Here is a 21743-nt window from a genome sequence, read left to right as displayed (position 1 = left end):
GTAATGTATAGCCATAACATGGAAATTAGACAATAATGTGTGGGTTGAATAAATCGCAAACCGAATTATTAAATTGTATGACATTAGAGAAAATAATGTATAATTTACGGAATCAACCAGAAAATTTGATAAGATTTGGAAACCTCATATGGATTTTATTGCTATGACTTCATCTACTACATCCACCATTCCTGTTCCAACTCACCTTCATTAATTCAAGGTTCAAGGTCACTATGTAAATTTAAATTTAATGAATCAAGAGGTTATATGATTATTAGCCAGTCTTTTATTTATTTTCTTCTATCTTTCCTTTTTTGGGGAGGGAGGGGAAGGCTGGGGTGGAGAAAATATGAAATGATGTATTCTCTTTACATCGCTTTTTTAATTAATTTTCATGATTATAGATAAATACTTTTACCCCCTCCATAAATCTTCGTCCGCGAAGCCAAGCCAAAGAGAGAGAGAGATAAATACTATACTTGCATTGATGCAAATGAAAAATAGAACTTACCAAAAAGAACATTTTCTTCCTTAAATCTTGTATTGTCTCTCATTATTGCCCTGATCTCATCCTTGATTAAGAGTGCCACCCCACCAGCTTTACCATCTTGTCTATTGTGATAGAATATGTGATAGAATATGTGATAGATGTATTTGGGAGAAATTGGTAAAATTAGAGTAGGTTACATGCATACACACATTTTAAAACAAATCTTACTTGAAATACTGAAGAATTCATTTTCAGTGAACTTTACAGAAACCATGGAGAATGCTATGCTCATTCCACAAGTAGGTGCTAATTGAAATGATGTCATCAAATGAATTGACTGGAGACAGGTTGTCTGTGTTGAACATTTTTTGCAAGGCTTCTGACCTTTCTGCAAAGTGCACAGAAGGGTCACTCCTGAGAAGTTTGTTTCCCTAAAACAACAGATGGGAGCAGAAGGATAACTCCTATTGTTTGCTGGAGAAGGTCAAGGGTTTTGCAAGTGAGAGAGTCACATGGTCTTTCTAGCAGTTGGAAGATGAAGAGAGAGAGAGAGAGAGAGAGAGAGAGAGAGAGACTGAACAGTCACAGCTGAAGCAAGCAGGAAAAGCTTGTTGAAACTGAAATAGAAAGCTTCAGAGCAGCAGATGGCTGGAAGTGCTATCTGTCTGATGTTTCTCTTGGAATAAGAAGAACTCTGTGGTATCCTGAAAGAAAGAGATTATCATCTGGAGAACCATGATGGGGCAAGTTTCATCAGCAAGACACTGAGGTGACTAATGGTGGTACCTCAGTTGTGGAAATTCTGGAACAACAAATCTCTCTCTGAAAACCTCCAAAGAACCTTCCTGAGCAGTAAACATTTACCTTTCGAGCACCAAAGCCTGGGTGAACTTTATACATATTAAAATCTGTGGACAAAATAAGAATTGCCCGCAACCAGTGAACTTGGAAGAATGAGAAGTGAGATTGAACTGTGAACTAAAGATCTTTTCTTAAATTTATATACACTTAGAATTAGAAGGGGATTAATTTTGGTTAGTTAAGTTAATAGAGATAAGTTAAAGTTTGATTCTGTTTTCATGTTTAAAGATAATTAAAAACAACTTTTGTTTAAGTAACTACTTGTCTTGGTGAATATCTATTGCTGCTGGGTTTTGGGGTCCTTTGGGGTCGTAACACTATCTTTTCGTACTATTTGATACCAATAAAAGTTTAATTCCCAATCATGCCCATCTTGCAACCATGTTTCTGTGATGGCCACTAAATCATATGCCTGGGTACTGATTTGCACCTCAAGTTCACTAACCTTGTTTCTAATACTATGAGCATTCAGACAAAGTGCCCTTATACTCATTGTCCTTTTAGAATCGAGTGACCTCTGCATCCTTTGCTCTTGAGTTTCTGCCCTCTATTTTTCTTTTCTCTTTCCTAACTCTGTACCACCTTTCTTATTGTAGGTTCCCATCCCCCTGCCTCATTAGTTAAACCTTCCCCCACAGCACTAGCAAACAATCTCCCTAATACATTGATCCCAGACCTGCCCATATGTAGACCGTCCAAGTACTGGTCCCATCTTCCCCAGAACCAGTTCCAATGCCTCAAGAAACTGAAACCCTCCCTCCTGCACCAAGCCACATATTCATTCTAACTATTCTGCTATTTCTACTCTGACTAGCTTGTGGCACCCGGTGATAAACTGAGATTATTACTTTTGAGGTCCTACTCCTTAATTTCTCTCCAAGCTCCCTAAATTCAACTACATCTTTATCTGATTTGTGAAGCCTGTCGAAGAGAGACACTTGAATATTGAAGTCAACATATAAGAATTGTTGAAGATTACTGTCCTGGAGCCATGAAGCAGTGCAGAAAATATAAAGTAATGTTGCAACTATATAAACATGGTTTAAAGCCTTCCCTGTTATATCCTACACTTTCTAATGGTCAGAGGAAGCTGTTGCATTTTGCTAACAAGGGTCAGAAGAATCTATTACTACATTGTACCCCACGGGAACTTCTTTTTGAAGAATGAAGATGACTGACTATTATTAACTTTAAGGCTTTCCTACATTTATTACATAACATTTGATGGTCATGTATTGGTTGGTTCTTTCTGTCTGGGCATTTAAAAATTTTTTTTTCTGGATAATACACTTACTAGGGTTGTATTTATGTAAAAAATTAACCGTTTTTCTTTCTCCTTTTAATTAGTTATTGAATTATATTTGTTTCTGTTTCAGAACTAATGGCTTAATATTAATATTACTTAATATTTCTCCTGTCAAATTTATTGAATTATTTATTTTACAGGGAAAAGTACATGAGAAACTTGAAAGTAAATAGTGGTTGATGTGGTCAAAATAGATTTTTTTTGTATGGAAGAATAGTGTTTATTTACTTTTGTAGCAAAGGAGTTTTTGTCAACCAGCTGGGAGATAATTGGGTTTGGAATGGTTTGTTTGGGAAAGCGAGCTGCAAAATCTTTAGCAGGTGTCTGGTAATGCAGCAGGGGGGAATGGAGGTTGGATTTCTTCTTTTTTTCAAGGTTATTATGACTTTAGAAATGTATTAAACTTGGACTTAGAATGTAGCATATATATTTTACAAAATATTACCAGTTTCTTATTTTTACTTCAAGGTTGCGGTGGCTAGATATTAACTGTTTTAATCAATCTATATTAATAAGGGAAAATTATGCATAATTCTATTAACTTTATTAGTTGGAACTTAAAAGGTATGAATTATCTGGTGAAGCAGAAAAAAGTGTTCTTTCATTTAAAACAGCATAAAGCTAATACTGTCTTTTTACAAGAAACATATATTCGTAGTCGCAAAAATTCCCATCTCATGATAAAGTGGAAAGCATTTTCATTCCTTCTTCCAAACTAAAGTCGGGGGTGGGGATTCTATTCTTATTGATCAAAATATACCTCTTGTCCAACATAAAGTTATCTCAGATACAAATGGTCAATATATTATTGTTTCAGGAAAATTGAATAATAAAATGGTAGTTTTAGCTAATATTTATGCCCTTGATACAGATGATGTAGGGTTTTTTGAATGTTTTTTTTTCTTCTTTACCAGATCTGAGCTTATACTCTCTAGTACTTGGTGGGGATTTTAAGTGTTGTTTTCACCTTACTTTGAAAGGTTCTTCTCTTAAACCCACCATATTGAGTAAATCTTCCTCATTAATTTATTCTTTTTTTTAACCAGATTATAACATTTCTGATGTTTAACATTTTTTTATATCCAAGTAGTGGAAAGTATTCTTTCTTCTCACACGTTGATAGAACTTATTCGCAAATTGATTATTTTCTTATTGATAATCAATTGATCCCTTTGACTCGGCCCTGTAGATAGCAAACTATAGGAATTTCAGATCATGCCCTGATCGTGTTGACTATGACTTTTCCTGGCTTTCCTCTAAGAAGACACTGGCGTTTTATTTCAAGGTTACAAGTGGATAATGAATTTGTGAAATTTATAGAGAAGCAGATAACCTTTTTCTTCGATACACACAATTCATCGGAAATGTCCCGTCTGATTGTTTGGGATGCTATGAAAGCTTATCTGTAGGGAAAATGATCTCTTACACTGTGATTTTAAAAGGAAGGCCAATAAAGAAAGATTAAAATTAGTTAATCAAATTAAACAAATTGACAAAATGCTCAAACTAAAAATCCTGAATTGTATAAAAAAAAAGTTGAATTTCAAACTAAATTTTATCTTGTTTCTATATACCCAATTGAAAACCATCTGTTAAGGAGCAGAAGTCAGTTTTATACACGGTGATAAATCAGGTAACCTGTTAGCTGACGATCTGAGAGGTTTTGTAGCCAAGCGGCAAATTAAAAGAATTCAAATGGAGGATGGCAACTTTACTACGGATCATTCTGAGATAAATACTGTAATACATTCATGAAATAATACAAATTACTTTATAGCCCTGAATTCACAAATGATAGTAATTCGATGGAAAATTTCCTGGATTGTTTAAATATTCCTATGCTTTCTTTAGATAAATAAATGAGACTAGGTGAGCCTATATCCTATGAAGAAATAGTTACTGCTATTTCTTCATTACATTCAGAAGAGCTCCTGGACATGATGGGTTTCCTGTGGAGTTTTTCAAATCTTTTCTCATATAATTTCACCTCAGTTAAGTTCAGTGCTATCCAACTCGTTTAGGCAGGCTAATCTTCTGGCAACATTTAATTTTCACTTATTGCGCAAAAGGGTAAAGATCCAAAAGAGTGCTCCCCTTATAGGCCAACTTCTTTATTAAATGCTGATGTATAAATTTTGGCTAAAATTTTGGTCTGCAGATTGAAGAATATTTTACCATCTATCATCCTTGAAGACTAGTCCAGTTTTATTAAAAACTGATATTCTCATTTTAATATTTGTCTATTACATATTTTGTTTTTACCTTCAAGTCCGTTCCCGAATATGTTCTTTCCTTTTATGTAGAAAAAACATTTGACTGAGTTGAATGGAAATATTTATTCAGTTTTAGAAAAATTCAATTTCAGATAAGGTTTTATTTCATGGATTAAATTACTGTATTTATCCCCAATAGCTTCAATCCATAATTTTTCAACAATCACAACTTTCAATCTTCAACGGGGAACCCATCAAGGGTGTCCTCCAAGTCCATTATTGTTTGATTAGGTCTTAGAGCCATTAGCGATTGCATTTCGAGAGTGTGGTGATATTTCAGGGATTTGTAGAAATGGAATTGAACGTAAAGTTTCCCTTTCTGCAGATGATCTTTTGCTTTATTTACAAAACCCTGACACTTCTTTACTGTCCATGTTATTAACACTTTCCCAGTTTAGTAAGTTTTCAGGATATAGATTAAATCTGCATTAAAATGAACTTTGCCCTTTGAGCACACCTGCATCATTGTGTTCCAATTTCCCCATTAAGATTGAAGAAAACCAATTTAAATATCACGGTATTAAATATCATGAATACCATTTTAAAGCAAATTTTCTTACATTATTAAAGCAAGTGGAACAGTTGTATTAATTCTATTACAATGAATATCTTACCTAAATTTTTATACCTTTTTCAGTCCATACCAATTTTTATTCCTAAATCGTTTTTTGATTCACTTGATTCGATTATATTCTCCTATACATGGTACATGGAGGGGTTAGTGGCTTCATCTACACAAGGTTCATCTACAAAGACCTAAAAGGAACAGAGGCATGTCTCCACCAAATATTAGATTTTATTATTGGACAGTCAACATATGTAATTTATGTTTTGGTCGCATTTTCATAATCGAGTGGACAGTCCTGCATGGGAAGCAATGGAGTTGAATTCTGCATAAAACATTTCCTTTCCAGCACTTCTTGGATCCTCACTTCCCTTCTCTTTAAATAAATCAATTGATAATCCTATTGTCAGGCATGCCATTAGAGTTTAGGTGCAGTTTAGAAACATTTTGGACTTTATGGTTTTCTATTTCTAGTTCTATTCCATCAAATCATCTTTTTCAACCTTCCTTACAAGATTCTATTTTTCATGATTGGTTTAGATTAGATATTGGACGTTTTATATGTCATATTTGGTCTTTTGCATTTCTCTAAGATAGACATCCAACATTGTTTAGATGGAAGGATGCTGCCCCATCTACTCATGCTCAATGGCTCAGGGAAATTATGTACTGCTTAAATTTAGAAAAGATATGTTATTCAATTAATAATTCAAATATAAAGGTTCAAATGTTAAACGACTTTCATAATCTAAAGACCTTATTTTTTAAAAATTGTTATATTTGCCATTTTATTTTTTGAATGAAGTACATATTTTCTTTCATCATACACTTGCTTTAGGGAATAGGGCTTAGAATTACGCTGTACGTGGAAAAATCTTTTTTTCTCTTTTTGTAATACTTTTGAATTTTATGCTTTATAACTTGTTATTAAATTTGTCATTTGTTATTAATATTATGTTTTCCATATTTGTTTTGCATATGGAAGCTTACTTTTTAAAATTTTAATAAAAATATTTAAAAAGAAACAGCCATTTGTGATCTATTTGCTCATGGTTTTCAAATTTTGTTTTCTCAAAACGATCAACTCTAATTTTTTAAACTTGAGCGTTGACCAATCTACTCAATCTTTCCTCACAGGACATTTCCCTTACGTCAGTAATCAAATAAATCAACCTGCACTTCATTGACATCAAGGCACTGTCATAATTGAAATAAGATCCCCAAATCCAACAATTTATCCAAAATAAAAGTTAATCCTCAGTATGCATCCCTTCTAATCCTCTTCATGAAGACATGAAGCTCCTAAATACATTCAAAGCTTCAAATCATACCATTTCACCAATCAGATATCATTTGCTGGCAAAACATTATTAACAATAAATAACATTTTGAAGGTTAGAGTGATTTGTTGCATTGCACATTCAAGAATTCCATTATTCTATTTGACAAGTTACCTCTTGTAGATAGGAGATCTTTGGTGGGGCTCCTTTCAAATCCAGATGAACTAATTTCAATCCTATCTGTGGAGGTTTCACATCTTCCCTCATTGGTTTGTCGCCTTGACCGTCTGCCATTTTTCAAACAAGTTTAAGCAGTATACCCACTGAAGGAAAAAAAGATTTAAATTATTTTTGCACACTTGCATGTTTTCATCCAAATTGTAAATATTTCAAAAAATTCCCTTGAGCACAATTCATGAGAACAAAATATTTCAATGGCACTGTTAATCTTTAAAACTTTGAAATATTTAGATTTGTACCATTGTACCAATAATCTATGTGATAGATCTGCACTCAATTTGGAAAATAGTCTTTTATTGAATGCAGGGAGTATAAAAGTAGAGGGCATACATTTAAGGAGAGCAGGAAATGATTTAAAAGAGAGCTGAAGGTAACTTTTTCACAGAGGGTTGCAGCTATGTGTAACAAGCTGCCAGAGGAAGTGATAAAGACTAAAGAAAGATAATGTTTAAAGCCATTTAAGGAGGAACACTGATAGAAAAGGTTCAGAGGAATACAGCAAATAGGACGAGCTTTGGAAGACAACTTGGACCTACTGGGACAAGTGGCCTGTTTCTGTGCTGTAAAATTCTGATTCCAATGAAATATTATAAATTTAGAAATAGAAAATGGCAACAATTTTATCTGATAATGATCAAGTTAAATCACTTTGACGTATTTTCTGCATCCAAAATATTAAGGGGATTCACCCAGGTTTGATGCAAGATGACAAACCGAAATACCACTCAATTTGAGTGCAGGAAATCAGTGCATGCAGGTGTAACACACTCTTAAGAAGACTAATAGTATGAGTGCCTCAATTACAAGGGGCTGAAATACTGAATAAATTTATCTTGCCACATTTGTGCCAAGCTATTCCAAAACGACATCCATGTATATATGGTTCCTTTTTTTCTGAGATCTTTATTGCTGTAAAGACTGCAGCAATGTTTCACTGGATTGATGATGAGAATTTTCTGAAGATTAAGAGGCCTCAATGCATGAAGGGACTTGACAAGATATTTTTATTGGCTCTCTGTTCCAGAACCAATTCCTCTAGTTTTACAATAAGTTGGGGCAGTATTCCATTTTCATCCAATTTGTTAAACTGAAATTTATCCCAGATAAATCCCAGAGTTTGTGGGCTATATGATTGAGAATATTTAAGGTTCAGGTATGAGAAATCAGAAATGAAAGTAACAAGTCCTGATTTTGACAAAATGAAATGGGCCTGAGTTGATGCTTCACTTTACTCCTGGGGTTTGAAGCATCCATTGAGGATTGTACCATATTCCCACAGGATGCATTGATAATAGGGAGGTTCCAAAGGCCTGAGTTAATGTTCAGTGTGCAGGTTGTGGTGGTCACACGAGGGTTAGGGTCGTGTGTTGACACTTTGCCACCTCCTTTGATAGAGCAGGTGAGTAGCACATGAAACATGGGCCTCCCAGCCGAGGGAGGAGGGGCAGGCCTCAGGTTAAAAAAAGAGCCTTCCTCTGGCGGCCGGCCTGGTGCCTCAACTTCCAGCAAGCACAGTGAGAGCCACCTCCTCCCCCCTCCCTCCCCCCCCTCCTCCCTCCTCTCCCCCCCTCCCCTCCCTCCTCTCCCCCCCTCCCCCCCCCTCCCCCCTCCCTCCCCCCCTCCTCCCTCCCCCCCTCCCCCTCCTCCCCTCCCTCCCCCTCCTCCCCCTCCTCCCTCTCCCCCCCTCCCCCCCTCCCTCCCTCTCCCCTCCTCCCTCCCTCCCTCCCCCTCCTCCCCCCCTCCCTCCCCCTCCTCCCCCCCCTCCCCCCCCTCCTCCCTCCCTCCCTCCCCCTCCTCCCCCTCCTCCCTCCCCCTCCTCCCTCCCTCCCGCCCCCTCCCCCTCCTCCCTCCCTCCCGCCCCCTCCCCCTCCTCCCCCTCCCCTCCCCCCCCCTCCCCCTCCTCCCCCTCCCCTCCCCCCCTCCTCCCCCTCCTCCCTCCCCCCTCCCCCCCCTCCCCCCTCCCCCCCCTCTCCCCCCTCCCCCTCCCCCCTCCCCCCCCCTCCTCCCTCCCTCTCCGCCCCCTCCCCTCCCCTCCCTTGGCCGCGGTGCCTCGGTCCGGCCCCAAGGTGTCCCAACCCCGCCCCGTCATGTCTCCTCTGCGGAGAGCCAGCTCCAGAAAGGCCAGTGAGAAACAAGGCCACGACCCGCACCACCAGCAGCTCCGCTCCAGGTAGGCAGGTGGAAGAGCTTTTCCAATCGGCGGGTGCCCACAGGCTGCACGATGGCGGCGGCGCTCGGGTCGGTTCCCGGCCGTCGCTGCGCGCGTCCCCAGGCCGCTCCGAGCCCGTCCAGTGGGATCGCAACGCGCATGCGTGGCCCTGAGCTGGAGGCGTCCCGCCCGCGCACGTTCGGCTTGGGGAGATTGTGGCAGGGGCGGCAGCACTTCCACGTGCGGCCTTTAGCGGCAGGCTGGGGGGGGCCTGGGGGGCGCGGGCTGGGGGGGGGGGGTGAGGGGGGGGCTGGGTGAGGGGGGGGTGAGGGGGGGGGGCTGGGTGAGGGGGGGGGGGGCTGGGTGAGGGGGGGGTGAGGGGGGGGGCTGGCTAGGGGGGGGGGGCTGGCTGGGGGGGGGGGGCTGGCTGGGGGGGGGGGTGAGGGGGGGGGAATATCCTTAAAACTTATCCCTGCTTAAAGAGATAACATGTTAACTGTCCACTGCTGTAGATCCACTGGTGATGATAATTCACCTTGCTGCAGGCCACCATTACACCTGGACTGTTGGTAAATCAGACCTTGTACGTCAGTTTTGCAGGGATTTGAGAATTCTGCATTGCTGCAGAAAGAAGACTGCTGGAATGGCAGATTGACCAAGGAGAAATGTGCTTGTCTGTTAACTACTCCAAGGAATTGTTTTTCAGAGGAAACAATCAAATGATTTTCCCTTCAGATGTGCAACTTGAAAATGAGCATGTTGCCTAATGTTAGAAACAGAATTACCTTTAAAGAAATTGCTCGAGACAAAAATTGAGAACAAAGAACATTTATTAAACAACAATGCAAAGTTGGGTGCTTCCCCTTACCCTGGGAATACACACAGATACTGGGGCTCACCCAACTTTTATACAGTTGATCTCAGTATAGGAATAACTGCCCCCCCTTACATTCTTCTGCCTCCTGCTGGAGAGGTTTGGCATTAGGCAATCCTGCCTGCCTACGTGCTGTTTCTGTGCACTTGGAGGACCAGGGGGTGTCCTGTCGGTGTCTTCTCATGTCATTATCCCCATTGTCCTATTCACAACCTTGCCCTTGTCCCCATTCACACCTTTCCAACTCTCAGAGCTACAGTCCCTTCATCTGCAGGGTTCGTTAATCTTGTCTCAGGTTTACTAATTAAATATGCATAACTTGATAAATCTGTGTATGGCTTACTAATTATATATGTAGAACTGGCTAATACTGTCTAAGGTTTTCTAATTATTTATGCAAGCCTTGCTAATTCTATCTGGGGCTTGGAGACCCTTATCTCGTTCAGACTAACTCCTATCTTCAATTGTCTGTCCTTATCTCCTTCATTCAGTGAACTTGCTGCTTTTGTCTGAAGGGCTAGGAGATTCTTATCTTACTCAGAAAGTGTCAGCTTCCTGCCTTCTAATATCCATGTCTCATGTTTGTACTGGCTTCATTCATTTACTTATGTATCAATTTTATTTTCTTCATTTCTCATGTTCATATTGCAATATCAGTTTTTCTCATCTCTCACACTAGAAATGGGATAATTTGAGTTTAATGTGTATTCTTAAATTGTAAGAAAAAGTCATGCACAAAAGGAAGAATCCTTGATCAAACTAAGAGTAGAAAACCAATCCTCATCTGAAAAAGTTATATTAAGACCTCACTCCCAATCATTTTTAATCTTAGCCATTGGGGCTAGTTGTAAATCAAATAAATCAATATTAATTTGATAAATCAATCTGCTTTGAACAAATTGTAGATCAAAAAGTATATCCAGAATATTTGACTCTGGGAGCGCATCCAGGCAAAGGACCGAGACAGTCGTGTTTTGGTTGAGTCCTACATAAAGAGTGCTAAATAGATGGTGTGACAGAATAGATAGAAATATTTTTGGGAGATAAATTGGGAAAAGTACACACACTTTAAAAAAACATCTTATTTGAAATACTGGAGGATTCATATCCACAGTGACTGCAGAAATTGTGAAATGCCTTTGGAGACTTCACAAATAGGTGTTAATTGAAATGAAGTTGTGGAAGAATGGACAATTGTCTTTGAAGCAACAGCAAGAGACATACTGTTTTGTCTCCTGATACCTTTTTTTCAAGGCTTTTGAAGAGTGCTCGCAGGAAGGGTCATTGATGGGTTCTTGTTCCGAAAAACAACACATGGATCAGAAGATTGACTTCTATTGTATGCTGGAGAAGGTCATGTTTTGCAAACACAGGGGGTCCGGCAAGCAAGCTGGCAGTCTGTGAGTCAGAGAGAGAGAGAGAGAGAGAGAGAGAGGGGGGGGGTCAAGCAAGTTATCCTTCCCTCCCCAATGAAGATTTTCTTTTTAAACCCAATTGTAAGCCCTGCTGGTGTATGGATTTATACTGGAAAGTGGGAGGGAAGGGGTTGTTGTCTTTTGTTTTCATTTTGTAAAGGGGGAAAAAGAAAGTATATACATATATATTTTTGAAAATGGAATTAAAAAAAAAATATATATATTTATGGGGAAAAACAAAAAATATTTTAAAAAATGTTTGAGTTTGTTTGGTTTGTTTGAGTGCACTGGGTAAACTTTTATTGGCATTTCAAGAGAAAGTTTTAGCTTTCAGAAAGTTGATGGCCAGATGAGCAGTTTGAATGAAATGGAAGGATGAACTCTCACTGATTCATGCACAATGGCTACATGATTATCTAAGTTTAGAGAAAATTAGATATATTAAAGATAAAAAGTTTCAGTTTGAAAAGGTATGGGGCCCATTTATAGAATACGATCATAATTGCCAGTTTGAGGTGATGTGGGTGCTCAAGGGCTGATCTGTCTGCCTTCTGGACTTGATCTTTGAATTTTTCTTGTCACCTTGAGTAGAGAGGGGTGTTAGATTGGTATTAGTTTTAGATTTTTAAAAATTTTTGTTAATCAGATTTATGGGGCTAAATTATGGTAATCTTAAACTATTTTTTTAGTTATATCAAAGTATAACAAGTATTGGTATATATTATTTAACTGATCTATGTGCATCATCATTTTAACAATTATGAACAAAATTTAAAGTTTGTTGTATTGTGCATTTATTTTAATTATTTGATATTGCTTTGCTTTTTAAATGTATCTTGTATATGGGATTATTATGCTAAACTCGATAAAATATTTTAAAAAGAAAATTAACATGCTGTGAAAACAGAACACTTTCTGAATGACCCCAGTGGTTCAAACAGCATCTGTGGAGATGAATGGATGATTGACATTTTGGATCAATATCCTGCACTGGGACAGAGTGTGTAGAGGGAAGACAACTCTTGTAAAGGGATAAGAAGGAAGGTGAGATAGGAACTGGTAGATGAGGGGTAAAACCAGGTGAGGTGGTTGTTGATGGGCAGATGGAGCCAGCTGTAGGAGAAGGATGTTTTGAGACTGAGACAAATTGTGGGGGGGGGGGAGAGAGAATATTGGCAGATTAAACTGGGGTGGATGTAGAGACAGGCTGGCAGCTGATAAGTGGATCCAGATGAGGCAGGAATGAAGAGCAGATGGTATGTGTTCAAGCCCAAAGGACCCCAAAACCCAGCAGCAATAGACATTCACCAAGACAAGCAGTTACTGAAACAAAAGTTGTTTTTAATTATCTTTAAACATGAAAACAGAATCCAACTTTAACTTATCTCTATTTTTTAATTTACTTCACTTAACCCTCTTCTAATTCGAAGCGCACGTGGATGCAATGTGTGTGTAAATTTAGGAATGTTCTTTGGTTCACAGTCCAATCTCACTTCTCATTCTTCCAAGCTCACTGTTTGCAAGCAATTCTTATACTGTGCACAGAATTTAACATGTATAAAGTTCACCAGGCTTTGGTGCTCGAAAGGTAAATGGTTAGTGCTCAGGAAGGTTCTTGTTGGGTTTGCAGGGAGATTTGGTGTTCCAGGAATTCCACAACTGAGGTACCACCTCAATGTCTCGCTGATGATACTTGCCCCATCAGGGTTCTCTAGATGATAACGTCTTTCTTTCAGATTACTACAGAGTTCCTTTCTGTTCTACTTATTCCAAGAGAAACATCAGACAGATAGCACTTCCAGCCATCCGCCACTTGGAACCTTCTGTTTCCCACCAGCTTTTCCTGGCTTGTTTCAGCCGTGACTGTTCATTCTCTCATAGTGTCACACACACACTGGCAAACCACAGGAGTTCTGCTTCTTGAAATCTGCATTTCATTCAAAGTTCCTACAATGTTATTGAATATGAATTCCTCAGTATTTCAAATAAGTTCGGTTTATAATGTGTGTATGTATGTAACCCACTCTAATCTTACCAAATTCCTCCCAATATTTATCCATCCATTACACTAGATGGGGAGAGGATATGAAAGATGGATCAAGGGAGAAGAAACCTAGGTGGATAGGTGTTTGGGTGAGGTGAGCAGTGAATGGAACAAGGTGGAGAAGGGTAATGAATGTGGTTAATGGAATGATTGAACAAAAGGAGAGAGAACCAAGGTGTGCTGTTGAGTGTGAAAAAGGAACAGAAATGGTGTTCCTTGCCTGCAATTAGAAAAATCTAACTCTTAAATGTACTTAATGAGACAGCCTCTCCTACTTTCTTGCACAGAGATTTCCACAGATTCATTACTTTTTCTGTAGAATCAGTTCCCCTCATGTCTGAGCAAGCTTTTGATTATTTGGCCATGTAATTCCTCACATGTTCAATCCTGGTTATTTTGTTATCTTAAAATAATGTAGAGTTGCTTGATAAAAATGTAATAACTTGCTCCAAATGCAAATAAATGCTTCCGAACAATTGGTATGAAATTGATATTCTTTCAGTGTTATCTGTTTGGCAATTACGGTGGTTATTTAAGTTCAGAAAATATAATTGCAAGTGGAAAAGCAATTTGGTATCTTGCAAGTGCACTGTTGGTAATTGTTTTAGAATTTGTATCACCAATTATTAAGTTAATTTTTTAATTTTGCTTACAGTATCCAAAAGAACAGATCCAAGCAAGCAACCTGGTGGAAGCTGTTAACTGTTTTGATCTCAGTGGCTCTTTCTATTTTCTGTTTGGCTGTGCTTTGGGATTATGTTTTCAAGAATGATGTTCAAGAAGTGTTTGCTCGGCAGACTGATGTCTTTGAAGGAATTTTTTTCCAAATTCCATGTTCCAAAGATTATGAAAATTACAAACGATTTGCAGGTCAGTATTTTATTTCTTTAAAATAAAGCTGTTGCCCATATTTACAAACTGTTGGTATTAATGAATCTTGAACATACCCTTTCTCTTGTAGGTCTCTGAATATTTATGTTTAAAAGTATTGGAAAGTGAATTACACCTGTTTTGTGGTTTTCTTGTCCCTCTTTTGCTTTTTTTTTAAAGTTTGTTGAGGGATGCAGGGATTTATTGGAGGTTTTCCTTTCTTTTGTATTTACTTTTTTTCTTTTTATAAAATACCACATGTATTTGGATTAAGTTTGAAATATTGTGATATGTTTGCTAAGTGGTTTTATATTAAATAAAATATATTAAAAAAAGCTGTTTCTTCCAATTCAATTGATAGGCAGAATCAACACATCTGTAACTTCATAGCCATGTTGGTAATTAGTGGCAACTTAGTAAAGATGCAACACAGAACTGCATTAGTGTCAACAGTATAATGGACAGAATTAGACAGTCTTGCAACCGAAATTTCCAGAGCGGTGCATCCTGCCACATAGTGTGAATGATGATGGACTAATGAACAGGGAAAAGGAAGAGAAGGCACCAGTTGTGACTAGACTTGGATATGAGTGCTAAAGATGAAGCTGAGGCGAGATGACATCATGGTTATAATACTGGATCCATGCTTCACTCAGCTGAGCTTTTTGCTGGGCATTCCAGTTGAGTTAGAATACTGGCATCAACCTAACAATGAGGTTTTTTCCCCCAAAAACTAGACTTTATTCACAATAAATTATTTACAAAAATGTTCAAAATTTTCACAACCATAGTGTCGATCATATCTATCTATTCCCATCAATGAAGATTGTTACATTTGTTCTCTAAATACAACATTACCACCTCTGTGGCACCTTTATCGCTTCTCCCTTCTCTGTTGTTTGAGGCACTTGCCCTTGATTTCAGCCCCTCCGTGGGTAATCAGTGATGGGAGGAGTCAAAACTGGTTCTTCTCACATTGGCTGCACCAAGCCTCAGTACTTCCCTCAGCATGTACTGCAGCCTGGAATGTGCCAGCCGGAAGGATTTCTGGGCTGACATCTCAGAATGCTGAAAGACCAGCAGATTTCGGGCAGACAAAGAGCATCTTTTACTGAGTTGATAGTCTTCCAGCAGTTCTGGATGCCTGACTGTGTTTGTGTCCCTGAGAACAACCCGTTGATCTGTCATGCTGCTGCTGGGGATGAACTATGACCCTTGCAATACTCTCCAGGTTCTTTTTACAAATCTGCATTCGGAAAAGAGTTGGGCAGGTGTCGTGGGTTTAACCCAGATATGTCCTGTTCACAAAAAGCAGGGGAAATTCAATATGACTGATCACTCGATTGGTCTTCACTCACTGATCACCGAAGTGAAGGAAGCAGTCATAAACTGTGCTTTAAAGTGGCATTTACTCAGCAATAAATTCCTTCCCAATGCTTTGCCACTTGGCATTGTACCAATCAGCGAAGTGATGGAAGGTACTAGCAGCGGTTTACTGAGGGCTACATACAAATACTTTGCTGCTCAGTTCATGAATGAAATCTTGGTTCAACACCTTGTCAGTCATGGTCCAAATGTGAACTGTAAGGTAAAACATCATGAGATGGGAATGTGTAAGGAGTTACCCTGGGCAGGGCTGTAACAAGATGTGAATGCATCCTTGTACTTACAAGATAAGAGAGACATTGATGGATTGAGAGGCAGGAAGCTAGCAGGGAAAGGATAGCAACAGTTTTAGTCATTGGACAAGTAATGATATGATGATGTTCTAAGCACGTATCCAAGGGTATAAAAAATCACCATTTTGCTGATAACGGCAGAATGCATTCTCCGACTAACATTGTTAGTCGCAAGTGTTACAATCCAGTAATAAAGAACAAAGAACCCTGATTTCGACTCAGTCTGGTGTTTGTCTCACTCATTCATGAACAAAGCAGACCTAACAGAACCAAGAGCTAAATTCCAGAGTTGAGTTGAGGGAGAGTGCCCTTGACGTCAGACAGGATTTTACTGGTTGAGGCATCAAAAAAAACTTGAAAAACTGAACTCGAGTGGCATCGAAGGTAGAGCATTCAAGTGGTTGAAGTTGTTCTTCACTTACTTATTTTTTTTTCCCACTTGATTTTACGAATTCTATTTATAATTAATTCTCCATTCTTGTCAACTATTCTCTGATCTTTCTCCTGATTATTTTCAAAACTGAAGAATCATCAGATTCATTCCCATTTTTCTGAAAATCAGTTTTGTTTCCAAGTACAAAGTTAAAACTCCTTTGGTCAATGTTTCCTGGAATATCCAAAATTTCTAAGTCCCTTTTCAACATTTTGTACTCTGAAGGCAATTGCCCCATAATGTTAATGAAATGTTCCTTTATACCATCAGTGTTATTTTCTGTGATCGCCTGGTTTAAAATATACTGCAAGATCTTTTTCATTGATCTTCTTTACTGGTGCATCTGGGCTCTAAAAGCTACTTTCAGATTTGTTCCCAGACATTTGTTTCATTCCTGCTCCGGACTTCGCAGGAATAATCACCAGTATCTGCAGAATCTTTTAATACTCTCATTTTAATCTATTTTTGGTGAAAACAATTTCTTCTTTACAGGTTTAGATGCTCTTGATTTATTGTTATCAGGAAAATTTTCTAAGAACTGTGTTCTTTTGAAGGTTTTTAGTTGTATTGAGGCATTCAGGAAAGTCTGTCTTGAACAGATGTTTCAATGGTTTGTTGAGTTTCATGACATATTTTGACACTTGTTGTTGACTGCTTCTGAGCAATATAATTCTTTCTTTCTAATAGTCCATTGATTATTCATCCAAGCATAATTTTAATAGTGTAAGGACCATTTCTCACACCTGGTATTACTTATATTGGTTCCAGAACCTTTAGTACATTTCAATCAATTAGCATCTCCATCTCAGAGCTATCTTCTGGTATATAAACCTTCCTCAGATATGACCACAGATCCACATTTTGATGTTGGATGTCGTGGAAGACACAAGCATCGTCTTCTGTGTGTATATGCCTGGAATGTCACAAAAATGTTGTGTATTCCAGCATTCTCTAACCCTGAAACCATGCAATTTTCTACAAGCTTTTCTTGTCCCATGGTTTTCAATAGACTCCTTGATTTTTTTTTCCTTTAAAATTGAGCTTTTTGATAAATTTCACTGTGCAAGTGACGCGGTGCTACCTGGGTCAATAGATGCATGTGTACGTACTATTGCATTCCTGTTTTTGGCCTTGAGAATTCAATTATTTGAGAAGCATGATGCTCAGAAAAAAACTACATTGTGTATCTTATTCCATTGACTCGTGCTGGTGTCATCAGAAGACTGGAGCTTTGCTTAATGTTGAATTACATGAGGCAACAATTTTATTCAAAAAGTTTGCTTCCTGAAAAAAAATTGGGAATTATGATAGACCACTTGAAGATGAACACAAAGATAATTTCTGAATTGCTGCATCATGTATGAAGTTGGAGAAACATTAAATTAACTTTTATTAAATTTAGCTTGGAGTAACTGCACATGTAACACAACAAATGTGAGGAGCCCAGGGCTTGTTTATCACCAATTTTACTATTGACGTATAGTTCATAGACTTTATTAATAAGTACAGTCATGCTGTATCTTTGAGCCTGAATCATATACTTGCCGCAAATGTAGCAGAATGTATCTCATTTGTTGTGACATTGACGAGACATTTCTGCTGTATTGAATCTTCCTGAAGACAATAAATGTGGTTGTTAAGTACACTCACTGTGCTATTGCTTGAAAAACGTGTGCATCAACATGTGTTCAATCTATATTAATGTAATGCACAGCATCTATATATGTGAGCTGCTTTTATAGCCTGTCTGTACCTATCCTGGTGAAGCATGCCCAGGCTTAAGACAGAATTTGCATTGCATCTGCACTGAGTGCTTTCCCAGACAAACTTGGACTAACAAAAACAACTTGTTTTGTGGGAAATATACTCGAAAGCTTAAAATATGACAGGAAAAACAAAAATAGATTATATAGAATACAAAAAAAAGGTGTGTGATAGGAAAATGTTGAAGTGATTTTCATGATCAGCAACGCAATGTCCATGAAATATACCCAAAAGGGTTCAGTAAGCAACATTTTCATTGTCCAGTGGTATGCAAAATTTGCACAATCTTCTTAATTTGATAAGTTTGTTTTGACTTTAGATCTTTTGTTTTTAGTGATTTTTTTTCCCCACAGGTTGCACACCAACAAAATGTGGCAGGGCAGTCAAAGACACAGTGGTTAACCAAGAAGAAGCAGCAAAGATGCTACGGTACTTCTTTTAAATTAAAAAAAAGTTAACAATGTTTCAGTAATTCTGATTGAAAATGAGAAATAGACTTCAATGCTTGGTAATTTTGCTTGTTCACATGCATAATGTTTTGATGGGAACAAGGTACAATCACGTGAAATTTAGAATACTATGCAATCGGTCGATGAAGTGTTACAGAGTCACGTACATGATGCCATTAATTGGAAATGGGGAATCAACATCTTAATTCCCAATCCTCCTCCTGCAAGTGTACTGGCTCCAGTTAGTTCTGCTCTGCCTGATAGGTCACCTGAAGTCAGCAATTCAGTGGATGTCTGATCATCTTAGATTTCAGATTTGTTTTGTAGAGTACACACATGATCTCACACAACTCTGAGATTCTTTTTCCTTTGGGTGAGGCAGAATTACCATTTATTGTCTGAAAAAAAACTGATTCAAAGTACACATGTAAACAAAAAAATGTGAACAAACGAATACAAAGAGGAAAACAAAACTATGAAGTGCAAAAGTTAGAATCCTTAAATAAGGCCCTGATCGAGTTTGTTGTTGAGTGTGGTGGATCATGGTAATGCAGGTGGGGACCTCACTGTACTTCTCCCTGTAGTTTCCCAATAAAGGCTGAGAGCCCTAGTCTCCTCCCTAAAGACCAGCCTTGGATCCAGGCCAGAAGCATATAGTTTTGTGCTGGATGTTTCAGGACATTAAAGCCCTTGACCATGTACTTTGTGTCTGCTTGTGGTTATTGATTGTGCTACAAGGAGTCAGGTGGTGGAGGGGTAGGGGCTGTTCCTGAACCTGATGGGGTGAGTCATATGGCACCTGATGGTAGCAGTGGGTGGTGTGGATCCTTGATTGCTGCTGCCCTCCGATGGCAGCACTCCCTGTAGATGTTCTTGATGTTATCAGCAAACTCCATGAAAATAATGATAATTTAAAGAAGCTAGACAACTGTAAGGTGAAAATAAAAAATAAGAGGCTCATCGGCTACTCTTTGAAATTGTATGATCGTTGTAAGCTTCCAAATGAATAAATGTGCTTTTGAAAGTTTCTTGAAGTTGGACATGAAATTCAAATGGAAACTAATAACATATAACACGGACATCAGTACAGTAGTACTGGTTCTATTTTTGAATTTAGTTTAAATATTATGAGTTTGAGAAGTTTCCTGTTAAGATTATTCACTTACTCCTGAGTTGTATTTCTAATACTTGCATTATATTGATTAAAGTTGGCAGTAATATCTTTCAAAAACTTCAGGAAGCTTTTTGATGCTACAGGGAGTTCTCCAAAGACAGATTTAATTTGCTTCAATCAGAGTGTCTGCAGACTTTCGTGTTTCACTTCAAGGGTTAATTGAAAGCACTTTGGATATTTAAAATTCGGGCAGTGTAAATGAAGCTGTCTTTGGTTATGTTCTCTGATTTGAAACCTATTTACTTTTTTAATGGATTTGTATTTTGTTTACTTTGTGTTAGGATCTTTCATTAAAAGCCTGAGAGTAACTTCATGCCATGAATAACACCAATTAGTTGTAGTGTATTTGGGTAGGGGGAAGAGTAAGAAATAAAGTTAACTTGCAAATATGTGTCAGTGAATTACAGAGAAATATGAAACATGTTAAATATATTTTTAAGAATCAAAAATATCAGACATTATACAGGAAATATGAAACATCTGACGAAAATGGTGAAATTGTCAATATTTCAGTTTTATTTGAAACTTCTTGATTGTCTCCAGAATTACATCAGTTTCCATTGTTTTACTCCTATGAGGCCAGTTGACTTTTCCTTAGCTATTTCAATCCGAACCTTAGTCCAAAGTCCTGGAATTATATGCCATTAAGTCTTTTCATGTTGTCAATCTTCCTAGGAAAGATTTTGCCTATTTTTTTCAAAATTATAATGGTTCTGTTGGACATTTTGTGTGATCACAATCGATGAAAATGCTCTTTGAACACAGTGAAAGAACAGATAGATCAACTCTTTGAATGGTGTCACAACAACAACCTTGCGCTCAATGTTAGCAAAATCAAGGAGATGATGGTGGACTTCAGGAGGGAGTCAGGGGAACATGGTCCAGTCCTCATCGAGGACTCAGTAGTGGAGGTCCAAGAACTTCAAATTCCTGGTGTCAACATCACCGATTTTCTGTCCTCGAGCCTCCATGTTGATGCAATCACGAAGAAGGCCCACCAGTGGATATACTTTGTGAGGTGCTTGAGGAGATTCGATATGTCACTGAAGACTCTCATCAATTTCTACAGGTTTCCTGTGGAGAGCATTCTGGCTGGCTGCATCACTGCCTGGTACGGAGGCGCCAACTCTCAGGACAAGAATAAACTCCAGAGGGTTGTTAATTCGCCTGCGATACGAACCGGTGTCTTAAAAAAGCAGCCTCTATCCTCAAAGACCCCACCTCCCAAGCCATGCCCTCTTCAGTCTTACCATTGGGGAATAAGATACAGGAGCCTAAAGTTGAGCACTCAGCGGCAAAAGGACGGCTTCTTCCCCACTGCCATCAGATTCCTGAATGATCAATGAACCAAAGACACGGCCTTGCATTTGTGCACTATTATTTTTATTTTTTATAGTAATGTCGAAAGATGATTCTAATATGAATGTTTACACTGTGATGGTGTTGCAAAAACCCCGAATTTCATGACTTGTTCATGACAATAAATCCTGTTTCTGACTTAAAAAAGAATGTTGCTGAAGCTACTTCTTTGTCAGATTTCAAAAAGCAAGTTCCAATTATAAAATAACTGTACCTTCAGTTTAAACTTAAAAAGGTTGAGTTGTCAAAGAAGGATTTTAATGATCCATTTGTAACATATGTTTTTTGGGCTCACTCCTAAAATTTATTCTTTGACATCAGAGAGCGCTCTTCTGTAGCAGTTTCACAGTATGTGACGTCTAGCATGGTTAGTACAGGTAAGCAATCCTTTATCTGGACATCTAAAATCCAGAAAGCTCCAAAATCCGACATTTTTTTCCTGGTGCTGGTACAGCAGAGAGAGAGAGAGAGAGAGAGAGACAGCAGCGTGACTAGTTTGGGCGGGAGTGGGGGGGAGA

General features: G+C 38.4%; 2 protein-coding genes across 9 annotated transcripts in view; one reads left to right on the top strand and one right to left on the bottom strand.

The window, feature by feature from the left end:
• The window catches only part of LOC138759604 (hexosaminidase D-like), a 59404-nt gene extending 50062 nt beyond the window's left edge, over positions 1-9342 (bottom strand). The window contains exons 1-2 of one of the 6 annotated variants that reach the window (XM_069930323.1): positions 9166-9342; positions 6950-7098 (exon numbers count right to left, since the gene is read on the bottom strand). In XM_069930323.1, coding sequence (XP_069786424.1) covers positions 6950-7069 — 120 coding nt within the window. In that variant the 5' untranslated portion in view covers positions 7070-7098; positions 9166-9342. Of the gene's footprint in view, positions 1-511; positions 613-5544; positions 5687-6949; positions 7099-9165 lie in introns of those variants that run through there. The other 5 variants (XM_069930321.1, XM_069930322.1, XM_069930324.1 and 2 more) reach the window with 5 other exon arrangements.
• Positions 9050-21743, top strand: part of LOC138759603 (uncharacterized) — a 374892-nt gene continuing 362198 nt past the window's right edge. For all 3 annotated transcript variants that reach the window (XM_069930320.1, XM_069930319.1, XM_069930317.1), the window contains exons 1-3: positions 9050-9185; positions 14153-14367; positions 18597-18672. In XM_069930320.1, coding sequence (XP_069786421.1) covers positions 9103-9185; positions 14153-14367; positions 18597-18672 — 374 coding nt within the window. In that variant the 5' untranslated portion in view covers positions 9050-9102. The remainder of the gene's footprint in view (positions 9186-14152; positions 14368-18596; positions 18673-21743) is intronic.

Source organism: Narcine bancroftii, chromosome 3 (assembly GCF_036971445.1).
Source record: "Narcine bancroftii isolate sNarBan1 chromosome 3, sNarBan1.hap1, whole genome shotgun sequence".
Taxonomy (NCBI): Eukaryota; Metazoa; Chordata; class Chondrichthyes; order Torpediniformes; family Narcinidae; genus Narcine; species Narcine bancroftii.
Note: the sequence above shows the minus strand (reverse complement) of the source record. Positions and strands in the feature narration are given on the sequence as shown.